The 15,670-nt window shown below is 42.9% G+C and overlaps 1 protein-coding gene across 4 annotated transcripts in view; it reads right to left on the bottom strand.

The window, feature by feature from the left end:
• The window catches only part of MAP7 (microtubule associated protein 7), a 98,708-nt gene that overhangs the window by 79,808 nt on the left and 3,230 nt on the right, over positions 1-15,670 (bottom strand). Inside the window, exon 1 of one of the 4 annotated variants that reach the window (XM_079970952.1) lies at positions 3,976-4,702. The exons of 2 other annotated variants lie outside the window; for them this stretch is intronic. In XM_079970952.1, the coding sequence (XP_079827078.1) occupies positions 3,976-4,108 (133 nt within the window). In that variant the 5' untranslated portion in view covers positions 4,109-4,702. Of the gene's footprint in view, positions 1-3,975; positions 4,703-15,670 lie in introns of those variants that run through there. One more of the 4 variants, XM_079970953.1, reaches the window with a different exon arrangement.

Below are 15,670 nucleotides of genomic sequence, written 5' to 3'. Positions count from 1 at the left end.
CAGCAGTTGTGTACAAAAGAAACGGCAAGCCTCTGGTGCACTGGGAGTCCAAAGTGCATCTCTGAAAGTATATAATGGCCATCATCAATTCAAAAATTCCGTTTGCCCATCACACAGTTAGACAACCACAGCTAGAAGAAATACAAGTAACAAAAGGTACTGGAGCACCTAGAGAAGATTAGAGTCCTGAAGTGATTTACAAGGACAGCATACAATGAAAAGCCATTAATATAGGCTCAATGCACAGAGTTACTGAACAAGGAGAGGAAGGGACACTAAATAGCTTGCAAGAAGCCTAGAAAGTTGCCTTATACATATTGACAGCAGCTCTCCAGGGTTTTTGACAGGAGATATCAGAAAGATCAGGATAAAGGGTCACTGGTCTTGCAAGCATCACCAGTTGAAATTGAACAAGCATCTTCTTCTTTTTTTCATTCAGAAGAAATAGCAAATTGTTTTGGTAATAAGTAGGTGGACTTAACTGCAAATACTGGAATATGGAGAATACATCCATAAACAAACTGTAATATACAATAAATGGCCAATAAATCAGGATTTCAAGGTAATGAATCCACTTTCATATAGGCTGATACAGCGGCGTAGCGTGGGTTGTCAGCACCCGGGGCAAGGCAAGTAATTTGCGCCCCCTAACCCGGGGCAAGGCAAGTAATTTGCGCCCCCTAACCCGGGGCAAGGCAAGTAATTTGCGCCCCTAACCCAGTGGGCTTGACGGCTCCTTGGCGACGGCGCCTACATGCTCTTTATTCCCTGGCGAGAGCCCCGCATCCTGGCGGCGGCGTGTGCGTGTGTGTGGCTGGGCTGGCTCTGGGGATTTAATCCACCGGGAAAGCCGCTCTTCCTCACCTTGCCGCTGGGAGAGCAGGGGCTCCGTCTGCTGCACGCTGCCCCCCTTCACCTCCTCCTCCTCCACCGCCTCCTCCTTCCCTTCCCCGCCCTCTCCTCTTTCCCCTCCCCTCCCCCCGGCGGGCTCAGCACTCAGGGAGCCGCCGCTAGTAGAGGCAGCGGCCGCGGCAGTGGCAGCACAGCCACCTCCACTCCACTCTCCTAAGCAGCAGCAGCAGCAGCAGCAGCAGCAGCAGCAGCAGCAGCAGCAGCAGCAGCGAGGCTTCTCTTTCCCCCGCGCTCTCCCGGAGCTGCCTCTTTTCTTTCCTTTTTTTCCTTTCTCCAAGGCTTTTCGCTTTCTCTCCTTAATTGATTCCCCCTCCACACCGCGGCGTTTCCTGGCTGCTTCCCCCCCTTCCCCTCTCTCTCCTCCTCGCTCTGCTTGCCTTGCCCTGCCCTGCCTGACGGTGCCCTGAGGAGACTCTGCTCTCCTTTTTGACCAGGCGAGGTGGAAAAAAGGGGGGAAAGTCTCTTCCCGCCCCCTCGCCAGACACCCTGCTCGGCTCGGCTCATTACCCAGAAGGCCAGTGGAGAGAGAGATGCAATTACCATAAAGCTCCTCTCCCTCCGCTTCGCCAAGCTGTCAAAGCCCGGCAGCAGCGGCAACGGCAGCAGCAGGCGCAGCCAGACCCCCGCCAGCCAGCCCACCCGCCCGGCTTCCTCTTCTTTTTTCGCCCGCGGCAGAAGGCTTCGCTCTCCCCCTTCTGCGACCTCCTCGCCAAGCCGAGCGAGCGCGGGCTCCCTAACCCATGGATTTTAGTAGGGGCAGAGAGCTGCTAGTGCGAGCGCCCCCCCCATGTTGCGCCCGGTGCGGCCGGCCCCCCTGCCCCCCCACGCTACGCCACTGGGCTGATATAAGGGCCAACAGATCTGCCACTCTCTCTTGCAATATCACATGATATTGTTAAGGATTTCACTGAACCAAATTCATAAGTCCTAGTGATCTTATTGTAATCTGAAATGTATCAATGTGTACAGTATTTGTCTTACACAGAAACATACTTATTTCTTTCATATGTAAACCACCCAATTTATAAATCTCTTCTAAACAAATTGCAACCAAACCCCCAGATATTAACAACATTTACATGGAAGTCAGTACTCCTGTATCAATGGAAAATTTCCCCAAGTAAACATGTTATGAATCTCAGTCTTGATGGTGCACTTATAGTGAGTCTTCAAAGTACTTTAAAATGAGAGACAGGTGAGATTTTCACTCCAGCAAGCTGGGGGAAATGGTACTTTGAAGCTTTACACATTATTGCCCCCATCTGTTGGCACACATAAGCAGCAGCAACAGTGTAGGGCAGGGGTCAGCAAACTTTTTCAGCAGGGGGCCGGTCCACTGTCCCTCAGACCTGGTGGAAGGCCAGACTATTTTTTTTGGGGGGGGATTCCTATGCCCCACAAATAACCCAGAGATGCATTTTAAATAAAAACACACATTGTACTTATGTAAAAACACCAGGCAGGCCCCGCAAATAACCCAGAGATGCATTTTAAATTAAAGGACACATTCTACTCATGTAAAAACATGCTGATTCCTGGACCATCCACAGGCCGGATTTAGAAGGTGATTGGGCCAGATCCGGCCCCCAGGCCTCAGTTTGCCTACCCATGGTGTAGGGGCACCAAGTTAACCCTCCTTAATATCATGCAAAACTCACTTTGAAGAGAGCACTTGAATGGACACTTCAACATGAAAGCGAATGTCCAAACAAGAATCTGTGTCCTGGAAACTGAAGTGCTAAGGTAAACAAGTTTGGAAGGGCTCAGTTTCTAACAAGCCCATTTGCTCCAAGTTAATTTCCCCCAGTAATTGCATAGAATATAATTTCTACTGGGATTATGACATACGTACATTAAAATAGATAAACAAGAAGCTAAAGTAGCTGTGGCTTTCCCAACGTAAGTAGTTTGGGACTTGGGATGGGGATTAACTAGAACAGCGAATATTCAATAGCTCACTGTTGAATAATTTCCCTCCATTTTGAAGCAAGCATTTAAAAACTTTGAAGTGCATATTTTGAAGTACCCAGCCTCTTGGGAGTTAACTATTCAGCTGAGCACATGAATGTAACTGTCATTTTCAAACAAACTAGCACAAGGTAAACATGAATGCTGTTTAAATCTGTAAATATTAGCCTGTCAAACCCTCCCATGGGTTATCTGGCTGAATGAACAGGGAAAATAAATGATCACTATGTCAACAACACAACTGAACTGTGTGAAGTCCTCCTACTTAATAAATACTACCAAAAACCTGACAGCTGTTTTTCATGATTTCACAGTACTGTTAGGAAGGAATTCTAATGTAACATTTTCAATTCTCACAGCTGAGAATGCAAAGGTGAAAAAGCAGTAAGAAGTGCAGTCACCCCAAGTCCCAGGTCAAAGGTTGGCAGATAATCAGAACCTCAAAAATCCTGGGGGAAGGGAAGCTATTATGATGACTACAGATGTTTAGTTGAGATTTTGCCAAGCAATTCTCTATAAAACCTCCTTTCAAAGCATGTCTGGACAGTATTGATGTTTTGGGTCAGATGTTTTAAGTACTGTACTTGAGCAAAAATGTGTACCCAACTATCTATAATGCCACCACAATCTGCACAAACACCAGCTGAAAATTTCATATTGCGTTAGTTTCCTCAGTCGTCTGGTTTCCTTGGTGGTTTCTCCATTTTAATGACTTTGTTTTATCAGAACGTGCCAAAGGAATAAAACGAACACTTATTCCCTAAATAGAAACACAAATGCCTCTTTACATTATCAGAGCTTCGCTGTTAACTGACTGTGTGACTAAAAAGATATAGCATTTTATTTTATGTGATAAACATATCACAACAAGAAGCAGAAGGCACAGGTTTACAGCCCAGAAGAGTTAAAATCCAGAAATCTAGCAATAATGTTTCACTAGAAACAAACACATTCAGCATGCAAAAAAGTCAGAGATACAAAACAGACAAATCCTACCCATTAGGAAGAATAAGCAACACAGCTAACAAAAAATACTATTTGCTGAGCTGAATATCCTACAGAGAGCCCTCGCTCCCTGTATTAAGTATTGCATACCTTTCAGTCTCTTGGACTTGCCATTCTTTTGCTGCTCATCTTCCTCATTAATGGTGAACAGAACAGGTGTATTTGGCCTCACGCCTGCCTTCTTTAGCCTCTCTTGCCGGATAGCGGTTGCCGAACCAGGCATGTTGCTATCTTCTTCCTTACTACAATATATCAGTCCCAGACTCCACTTAGCAGCTAGCTAGCTGCAAAGCAGCTCGTTCATTTGTAACAGATCCCGTACGGGTATAAGCAGTGCACAAACAGCTGACGAACACCAACATCCACTTGGCAGACGAGGGCCTGCAGTTTCCTCCACCTTGACAAAATAAAATAAAAGGCCTTAATTAAAGGCCCATCGGTTTGGAAACCTCCTCCTCCTCCTCCTCTTGACGCCTTTAAACCTGTTCAGTCAGATCCCACGTCTTCTGTCCTTCCTGATGCAGCACCTTCCCCCCCCCTGTATCTTCTTCTTTCCAGCTACTGCACACTGAAATATTCAGCAGGCAGCCCAAGAGGAGAAAATATGATACGCCACCGTTAACAGTTGCCCTGACAACAGTGACATATCCTAATCAAAAGGAGGTCCGTGAATGTCGTCTCCTCAGCTGCAGGAAAGCAGCCTGCCGGAATGTTCCCTCTGTGCACTTGCTTGCTGCTGAGGCAGAGGAAGCCAGCGCACAAAAGGCCGAAACCACCTAGCAGGCTGGGCTGCTCCTTCTTCCCTCGGAGACTGGGTGGAGGAAGGATGGAGCTCCTGCTTGCACAAGCAGGCAAGTTCTGAGGAAGGGAAGCCGACTAGCCTGCAGGCAGGTAGGTAGTATTTTTTGCCAGTTCCTCCCTTAGCTCAGAGTCTGCAAGTTTTACAAAAGCAGCCTCTCTCTTTTGAATTCTCCAGCAGTGCTCCCGTTCTTGCAATTGGAAAACATGCTCCACGAAGAAGGTAGGTGCATATTCCGTAAAGGGCAAAAATCTCAAGGCGGTACACAAGTATTTTCTTGTGCAATTAAATAAGAAGATGGTTTAAAAAAAAAACCTGAGGCAATGCACCTTGCATGAATAACTGGTGTTCCCTTTGGCAAACATTAACTCGATGCAGCACAAAGGTTATTTGTAACAACAACTTAAGAGGACAGGACAAAGTATTTATCAAAGTTTTCCGGCAGTCAAAGTGTAACATGACAGTGCTCTTTGCTGTTTATAGTACATAAGTCTGCCTGTACATTCCATTTCACGAACAACTTTGTTGGTTTACTTCCTTTTACTATGCCTTTCCGCTCATGGCAGCTTAAAATGTATAGAGAAACAGATCACAAAATATACGCTAAAATTGTAACAATGCATAAAAAAGAAACAGCACAGAGCAAGTTTTTTTAAACACACACATACACAAACAAACAAACACACACAGCAAGGAAATTAAAAAAGGGGAAAAACAGAAGGCAAACCAAATGCTTGACTGAACATAAAATCCTTTACATTTCCACAAAAAAACTGCACATAGTCCCATTTGTGCTATAGATTTAACGCAGTAGCATACCACTTTAAACTGTCATGGCTTCCCCCAAAGAATCCTGGGAACTGTAGTTTGTTATGGGTACTGAGAGTTGTTAAGCGTTATTATCCTCACAGCTACGGTTCCCAGAGTAGTTTAACAATCAATCTCTCTTCCCAGGAAACTCTGCAAATTAAAGCTCTGTGAGGGGAATAGCGGTCTCTTACCATTCCCCACTTAACTGTGAGGGAAATAGGGGACTCTTCCTGTCCAGAAGGATCCAGTGGCAAGTCTGGATGAACAGAATGAGAGTCCAGAGTCTGAGGTACTACACTGAGAAACTGCCATCCAGGGTTCAATGGCTCAAAGTTCCTGGCAATGCAACCCTAGTATTTCCCACAACAAACAGAGTGAGGAAATTAAAGCATGCATAGTACATGAACTTCTCTCGGCCATAATGGCCGCTTGGCAAAAAAACTCATTCATTTCAATATCCAGTGCTTGAGGCACTTGCAGTAATTTTAGTACTAGGCAAGAAACAAACCTCTATTTGCCAGCACATCCTGCAACATTTCTTCTTCTCAACCTAATTCGAAGAGGCTTTATGAGGCAAATCTCAAAAAGTGTACCTAGAGGATTTTCAAAACTATAGCACTCAGGCACTGGCGGAGGAAGAGAAGTGCAGGGAGAGTGCACCGCCCCCAGCAGTGCAATCCCTGGGGTGCCATTGCGGCTGCCCCCACCCCCATCCCCACAGGACGCGCACCCTGCCCCCGTGGGCAGCGCCCCCTCACCTGCTTTCCACCACCCCCCCATCCAGAGCATGAAGCTCCGCCACTGCACTCAGGGGGAGGCTGAAGGCTGGGGTGTGTGAATGTGTTGTGTTTTTTTACAAAGCAATTCTAGACTAAGTTTTTAAAAGTACATTTCTATTTTGAAATTAATAATTCTGAACAGTCACCTCATAAAAATATCATGGCAGTGTATAATAAAACCATCAAAACATTACCAAATCATGAAATATAAAAAAAAATGGCCAACACTGAATCTAATTATTTCTCTGAAAATGATTGGCAAACCAGAAATGTTTTCAGCAGATGAAATATCAAAATTGTAAACATTTGTCTGATTTCAATAGGAATAGTATTTCAAAGGACTGGTAGTGTCACAACCCTCACTTTTATGGGAGACGCTTGCTCACTTAAATTTGTTCAAATGTTGAAGAGAATTCTATGATTCTATGATTCTATGATTCTAGAATTTGCTAGATGAAGCAAAATGGTTTCTCTAATACACCTTTTGACTGAGGTCAAAGGTCCATCTTTCACACATCCTTCTATGTATTTGCCCTCAGTTCTGGATACAAGCCCTCATTCCATCCCCCATGCTCAATGGCTAGTATTTGACTAGCTAAAAATAGGTGGGATGGGAGACTTCTGCAGATTTTGTGAGCACAGAGAGAAACACTCATAGAATCCACATGTAAACAACGGCACAAACTACTGAGCTAGTTTTGCCTCACCATGTTTCCAGTTTTGTTTAAGCTCCTTCCTTCTTGGCAGGATTCCAGCTCTCACGTGTGACACAAGGTGTACAATGAGGCAGAAAATTTTAAGAAAAGAGTGTGAGCCATATGTAAACTGAGTAAACCCCTGCATGGCCCAAGTTGCTCATCCTTCATTAGTTTGCCTCCCAGCATTTTTCAGCCCATCTTCTAATCTAAAGATGAACTAGAAACTTCATTTCTCAAACATTATCCACAAAAATGCACACATACCGTACTTTAAAAACTACATGTGCACAGACATTCTTGATTAAAAGAATGAGCTATATATTTTTGGTTATTGTAAGCAGCACAGTCATGTCTTAAATAGGCTCCTCTCCCCCTCAGAGAACAATAATTTAGAACGTGTATTCACATCTAACAGTTCATGCCAGCTGGCTTTATTTTGATTTAAATTATAATAATATGAAGATCTGAGTTTCAAAATACTTCAGAGCCCATTCCAGAGATGTTTTTATTTAATGCTTTCCAAGGGGGCATTCAGCATGGAAACATGCTTTGAATCAAAAGTGTGTTGTGGGTATGCTGGAGATAGTCTTTACCTCAGCTGGAACTGAAAGAATGAAAAGAATCAAGCAGCCTGTGAGTTCCTTCCCTTCAGTTTGGGACCCCTTCAGTTTTCCCCTCACACATTAAAGCCCTATGATGGGACAGGGAACAATTGACCTTTCACGATCCTTTAAGCCACTATTCCCCATCTGGGTGCCCTCCAGTTGTTTCCAACTATAGCTCCTATCAGCCCCAACTTTAAGATATTGAAGGGTCAGTATGAGTAGGATAGTGGGGGGCTTGCTTCCAATAAGTCTTCTTCCCAAGAATACTTCAAACTGCTAGTGAGGCTTGTCACAGATTAATTTATGGGGAGGAGGCATAATTTCCCCTCATGCACTTGTCCATTTTAGGACAACATGCTCAATGTGACATTTTTTCAAGGGACTTCACTTGTAAAAGCATAACTGTGAAGTTCCCTGTCTATATCCACAAGTCGTGAATGTGCTTTATTAAATGTATTACTTTTTTCTGGAAGCTTCCGAAAAGGAAAGACCATCAGAAATGGGATGGCTGATTTTTGCAAAGGATTCGCCAGAGCCAAGTACATGGCCCGAGGAACTGAACTGTTCAATTGCAAATGATGGCAGATGATAAAGATATCAGCATTGAGCCTTGAGGTCTTTGCCTTTCCTGAATGCTTCAAATATGAAAGGAACAATTGGGATGCACAATTATGCTACCCTGGCTTCAAAAGTAGATGGATGAACACTTGGGGACAGAATACACCACTGAGGAATTCAGGCCTGTATTCAGGGATACATTCTCTAAATGTATTGTCTCATATTAACCTGCCACATGACATTCTCAAAGTCACTCAACTTTTCATGTTTCTGCTTTGCATGCACACCCTGTAGTCTAACTTGCTCTATGATGTATAATTTTGCACTGCAGACCACCTTCGGTGTCCTTGTCACAGAAAGGCAGGGGGAAATGCAAATATAAATACACGAGTACAGGACAATCTATTCACACCATTTCACCTTCAACAACATCTTCCCCCTCCTGAACCACAAATTCTCTTTTAACAACGGAAGTCCCTGCCAGTCCCCAATAAACTGCTAAACAGGAACATTTAGAACTCCTTAGGGCATCTACATTCACCACAGAATAGCCATGATTCAGAAATGTGCCCATCAGGGTGTTTCTCCCTCAACAAACCTCCCTCAACATATGAGACTATGGCTGTATAAAATGCATTTGCAGGTGGCATCACCTCCTGCTATCACAGTGACAGATAGATCCACTTCAGCAGCGATTATAGGAGGTGGCACTTCTAAGATTATGCCACGCTGTGCACATTCCATTGTGAGCACACACCCTAAGCACTTCCTTTAGCGCAGCCTTTCCAACCTGATGTTTTGGACAAAGACCCTGATTTACTGCTCCTTTGCTGCCATCAGATAGTGGTTTTTTTAAGCAACACCTTTAATTGGCAGCAAATTTGAACACTGATTCTGTCAATGGTGAAAGAAAAAGTATCATGGCACCTTAAAGTTATTAGGCCATAAGTTTTTGAGCATGTGATTGAGTGTATTCTAATCTGTGAAAGCTTATGCCTTAATACATTTGCTCCATCTTGAGTGTGTGGCACAAGACTCTTTGCTATTTTTGCTGTAACCAACATAACTATCCCTCTGGAAATTGTCAGTGCAATACCGTAAATAGAGGACAGCTGATTAAAAATGAATGAAATAATCTACCACACACTTAAATATGCAGGAGTCAAAATAGCTGAGTCCTTCCTTAACTTTGGGGGAAAGTTAATTATATGCCATTAAATGAGTACTCTGGGTATAAATTGCCACCACTAACTTAGGAACAATGGAATGAACAGGTTTGCACTTGGAAGTAAAAACCATATATAAAGCATTTTTTTCAGAAATATGGGCCTACTTCAAAGAAAAGTTAATACACCAAACATAAACATTAATATTTCCTCATCATGGCGCCAACACTGATATTACCAACAAACTAAAACCTCCCATTTCTACTTCTTAAGTGGTATTGCCTACTAAGCAGTTAATTCCTCATTATCCAAATATGCAGTGCAATTGTGTGTTTACCGTACTTCTCTCTCTTTCTCTCTCATCTTGCTTACTCTAGGAGATTGTTTCTTTTAATTCTCTAGAGCATAGGCATTCAGAATGTTTTTCTCCTACTCTAGTGGTCTGGTAGTGGTTTTTGTCATGTTGTTAGAGAAGGATGGCCAATTTAAACCCAAAAACAGGTTTGGACATGTTTGGTACTTGCCTTTTTTTTTCCAAAGTAGAAAAGAGAAGCATGTTGTCTGGTGGCTACATACTGCCTACTTAATTGAGATAAATTGAGGGATAATGTTTAATTATCTTTGACATGCCAAATCCTTTTCCACCTTGAAAACAGATGAAACACTTCCTTTGTATGCACACTCACTTGCGCTCTCTCTCTGGAGGAACTGCTTCAGAGTTTATAAAAGCCTTTGTCATTTACCATAAACCAAGATCCCTGAACTCTAAAAAATAAATTTCCAAGCCCACTAGGCATATGAGCTTTTAGAATGGTGGGCCATTAAATGATATTTCCTGCCACTTCCCTTGTTCTATGGAATGTTGCTATATAGCAAATATCACCAGCTATTTCCTTCAGACATCTTTTGAAGGCATGCCTCTTTTCTTCAGGCTCTCTCTGGCCGTTAAAGCTGGACTCTGCTTTTGTACAGTGTGATGCTGTGTTGTACTTTTTATAGTCTTTAATGTTGCTTTCAGTGGTTTAGACCATTGGTTTTATTGTGCATTTATGGTTTACTGTATACCTTCTGTATATTTTTAGAAATGGTCTTAAAATAAATAGCTCAATCAAAAGAGGAAGATCTGCGCACACATTTTGTTCCCTATGCTGCAATTAACAGAGCAATCATAAATGTGCATATGGTGAGTGAAGTGGTAGGTGATTTGTCCCTTTCATAGACTGACCAGCAGGGACGGCTCTACCATTAGGCTGCCTCAGGTAGCAGATTAAGGCGGGGGTAGGAGATTCAGGTGCTGTGTGGTGCTGGAAGACAGAGCTGTTTGTACCACATGGCTGGCCGTGTGTGTGTGTGTGTGTGTGTGTGTGTGTGTGTGCCAAGCTAGCTGTCCTCAGGTGCAATGGACGACGCTGTCCTATCACCAGTGCTGAAGTAAGATTCAACTGAAAATTCAGCCAACTTCCCTAAGTGAAATGGAGGGCAGGAGGGGCATGCCCATTTGTCCACTTCTTGCTCCAGACCTACCTGTTAACTCACTCCATCCAGAGTGGGGAGATGGTTTCTCTCTTGCTCTCTTGCTGCTGTTTGTTTGTTTGCTTACTGAATTGCCCCCTCATTTAAATTAGCAGGAGGGAAATTAATTATTTAACAGACCTGATCTGGGTAGTCACCCAGTCAAGGAAGGAAGGAAGGAAGGAAGGAAGGAAAGGGCTTTGAATGCAATGTATCCAAGATTATCCCAATACAGCCCAGAGCATCCCATATCAGGTCCTACCACTGGTGGAAATGTTGCTATCATTGCAACTATACCCACAGAGCTTTCTGCCTCCAGGACAAGAAGGCCATAGCCAGCCAGCAGAGGTCCTCCCTGTTGGTGGCCACCCTTCTGCCTCATCCTAAACCAGCCTTCACCAGGGGTTAGGATTGCTCTGCAAAAGGTCTCCCTTATACTTTCCATTTTCTTTATGAAATGTACAGTGATCATACTGCATATGTCTCCTGACTGTGAAACTTTTTATTATAAGGCTTTAAAATATTGCATCAGTATTCTAGAAGGCATTTATGTTTTAAATATGCGTGAGAGCACCTTCTGAAATATGTTGCTTTTAAATGAAATCCAATCTGATCTTGACAGGTTTTCATTTAAAAAATATTATTTTTTCAGCACTTTTTCAGGGCCATTATCTGCAATATCATTTTAATGAAAACTTGTTAAGATCAGAGTATGTTAAAATACAAACATTTCAACCGTCTTCAGAAAGTGACATCATAAATAAATAAATACAGTACATCCTTTACAGAACAGAAATAATGCTACAGCTCAGCAGCATATCCTTCGATTATGTCAGCAGCACCATCTTGTGGTTCAATCTGTGTATAACTGAATCTAGTCACCTAACTACACAGAGCAGCTGGCTATACCCAAAGCGTGAGTGTTTGTAGTATTTGATACCTTATTTTGCTTCACTACTCAGTCTGTGCCTTCAGACTGCAGATCTTCAGTCATTAACATTCTGTGTATGTTAACTGGCGGCAAGAAACACCCCTTCCTATATTTACTATGTTTTTGTGATAAAATAAAATTTCAAAATGCAGCTGCTCTCTAAGGGCAACGGTAAATGTGAGACTGTTGGGCAGATTCTTAAAAGCTCAACCTTGCCTTCATAAAACATTATGTTATCTCCCTGACAAAGTGCCTTTGGAGATCAACACAGGGCGATGATGGATATAATGTAAAGAGAAATCACAGCAGGTTCTTCCTCCTCCCCCCCCCCACCTGCCCCAGCACAGTTTCCTTCCTGCTTCACAATTTGCATGTGAAGCAAACACATCAATGAATCACATTACTCTTGCTGCAAAGAGCCTGCTGGATAACTCCAAAGGCTCTAGTCTAGCACCCTGTTCTCACAGATGCATAAGAGAAACCCACAAAGAGAACTAAAGCACAGCAGCACTCTCCTCACCTGCAACTCTCAGCAACTGGTATCAGGTGAACTACACACTTCTTCTTTTTTAGAGCACTGTACAGTGGTACCTCGGGTTAAGAACTTTGCATCAGGATGAGAACAGAAATTGCGTGTCGGCAGCGCAAGGCCCTGTTAGCTACGGTAGTTTGTTTGTTTGTTTGTTTGTTTCTCTCTCTCTCTCTCGCTCTGTGTGTGTGTGTGTGTGTGTGTGTGTGTGTGTATAAACAGTTTTGAAATTGCTCCAGGAATTAAAGGAATTTTATGACATCCAGAGAAAACCTGACTGGTATTCATGCTTTTGACATTTTGTTTGCCTCACCACTTACAAGATATACCTTGTAAAATATACCTAGTAAAAAATAAAAGCAATAGCCGATAAGGTGAATCTTCCCATTCCCCGAATCAAAGTAAAACGCCCACTCTCAAAATAGTACATATTTGTGCACAACCAATGGAGACTAGGTCAGACTGTCTTCTTGGGTGGAACTAACTTAAGGCTATTTACTTGATGTAAAATATACACTCCACAATTACAAGCAAATAAATTTGATCCAAAGTGTAGGAAGATCTGTATCCACAAGGCTCTCTCGTCTCTCTTCTTAGAAAGGAAATTTGATAAAGACATGGGATGTGGATCACAGCAGATGTGTGTTAGGACTGATGCATTTATTTCCCTTAAAATATTTTCCTTGACAAAGGACATCCATTCTCATGCACAAGCAGAGGAAAGGGTGACAGCTCAGGGGAAGTTTAGTGATAAGCATGAGCCATTTCTAGTGCAAGATTACCAAAAACAGCTTCCGTTTTTAAACACTTAGTATGCCATCCTGCTTACAGTTACAAGTGCACATGTCTCAAGGATTTCAGTGGATTTTTCACCCTGTAATGGTGTGTTCCACTACAGCCATTAAAAAATATAATTTTAAACAAGAAAGAAAGAAAGACTTATTAAAATGTAACTTGTGATTCTTGGCTTCCACGTGTTTAAGACTAGATGAACTTTGATACAGAAAGCCACTTAAAATGTAGCTTTCATTAAGTATGTTCCAGCAAACAACATAGACTACAACTTCCATCAGCCCCTGCCAGAAAAGCCAGTGGTCAGGATGCTGCAGTCCTGCAACATCTGGTGGCGAATGGTGTCTGCTTTAGGGAAGGCTGATCTAGAACAGTGGCTCACGCTCAGTTACAAAGAAGATGAAAGAGGAAGAACTCTCCATAAACTGATTAAAGGAAAAGAACTCTCCTGTAAATAGTGACGCCTATGCTGGTATTTCCTATGGTGCTACCATCCATCAAGGGAGAAACATCTATTTCCTCTGTAGAAAAGAGGATATCTCAAAACATGCCACTGAATATAATTCCATGTCCTTGTGACTAACACCTCCAGAATGTAATTAACCTGCATTGCAACCTATTCATTTCATCCTACCCCATATCCTGGCATGGCACACATTGGCAAAGAAATCAGCTAGGGGCACACAAATACCAGGGACTGATTTGAATTATATTTGCCTGAGTTCCAGCCTTTTATTAATGTGATCACCTGCTACACCTCGTTGTAAGATATTTTACATATTACACACCCACCCACTGCAAAAGAGCAAACTGAAAGCCCTGCTTTTCGAAGGGAGTTCTGTAGCAAACACTAATTCTAGGATGTAAGGAATTAAATAGATTCCGGGGGCGGGGGTGAAACAAACAATTTGCACAAGAAAAATCAGAGTCAAGACGTTACTCGGCACATTCAGTTCTGAACATCATGTGAGATTTTGAAGGAGCAAGCTTATGCTGAATACAGAAAAACCAAACCATTAAGCAGCTTGACCCTATTCAGAGTCAGATGGACTTTGTGGGGGTTTTGCTTTGTGCCTTTTTTATGAACTGCAGCATTTTGCATTAATGTGTTTGTATTATAATGTATGTCCATTCATACTTTGGTTTTAAATCTGCCATTAGTTGCTTCGAAGCCATTAGTGTAACAAAGTTAAGCCTTAACAAGGTAAGAACAACAGCAGCAGCAGCAGCAGCAACAGAGTTTAGGGTAAATAAGCCCACTGAATGCACTGTGGTTCTCTCAACTCTGAACAGGATCAAGTATGTGCTGTTCTCAACTGAGAGATACTTTTAAAAACTTTTGTACAAAAGATGAAAGCATATGTTGGCTCACAGTCTCCTTTGTCTGCATGTCCCACTTCCATTAGTCATGCCAACAAAGCAGATGATCAGGTCCCCACTCAGCAGAACAATCAGAATTGCCCCCAAATGCTGCTGGGTGGCGCTGTGGGTTAAACCACAGAGCCAAGGGCTTGCCGATCAGAAGGTTGGCAGTTCGAATCCCATTGCTCGGTCCCTGCTCCTGCCTACCTAGCAGTTCGAAAGCACGTCAAAGTGCAAGTCGATAAACAGGTACCGCTCCGGAGGGAAGTTAAACAGAGTTTCCGTGTGCTGCTTTGGTTCGCCAAAAGCGGCTTAGTCATGCTGGCCACATGACCTGGAAGCTGTATGCCGGCTCCCTTGGCCAATAAAGCGAGGTGAGCACCGCAACCCCAGAGTTGTCCGCAACTGGACCTAATGGTCAGGGGTCCCTTTACCTTTTACCAAATGCAGCAGGGGTAGCTGACTACATTTTGAAGTTAGTTAAGTAACGCACCTTACAATTTAAAGACGTGGAGAAGCTATTAAGTCCAGAGTCTCAAAAACCTAAATGCACCACTGTCTGCAATAGACAGGGCTTCCTTCTTTGGCCAGCCCCACTCAAGACCATTCTTGAGCAAAAAGAAAATTCTGAACCTTTAGCTTTCCTTCTGGCTAATCTGACTCTTTCCTCTTATGCTCATGCTGATATTTCACTCTGTACCTTGTCACTCTACTACCATCTTTGTCTAAAGTAGACTGAATTCTCTCTGGGCAAAGATTGCATCCCTTTCACATATTGCAGAATACTTATTTATCACATAACATATCAAGGTGGTGTACAATACATACACATATAATAAAGCACATAATGTCATCAAAACAATGCAAAATAATCATTCAAATGACTGACTAATCTTAAGAAAACTTAAAAGAGAATAGGCCTGGCAGCATAAGGAGGTCCTCAAGAAACACCTGAATGTCAGTACCAAGAATGCCTGCAAAATGCCTGGACACAGTGTGGGGCTGCTGACACTAAATGTCTGACTTGTAGTTGAAGCGAATCAGGTAAGTCTCTGTAAACATGGGGGATTAAGCTGTGATATAAGAGCTCAGGTGGTCTTTAAGGTATCCTAGACTGAGAGTGCTCAGGGCTTTATATATTAATACAAGAACCTTGAACCTGGCCCAGTGTCATATTGGCAGCCACTGCAGATGTTTTAGAAGATGTCACATGCTATCAACCATCTACCCCCATCAACAGTCTA

Source organism: Podarcis cretensis, assembly GCF_951804945.1.
Source record: "Podarcis cretensis genome assembly, chromosome: 3".
In the NCBI taxonomy this organism is placed as follows: Eukaryota; Metazoa; Chordata; class Lepidosauria; order Squamata; family Lacertidae; genus Podarcis; species Podarcis cretensis.
Note: the sequence above shows the minus strand (reverse complement) of the source record. Positions and strands in the feature narration are given on the sequence as shown.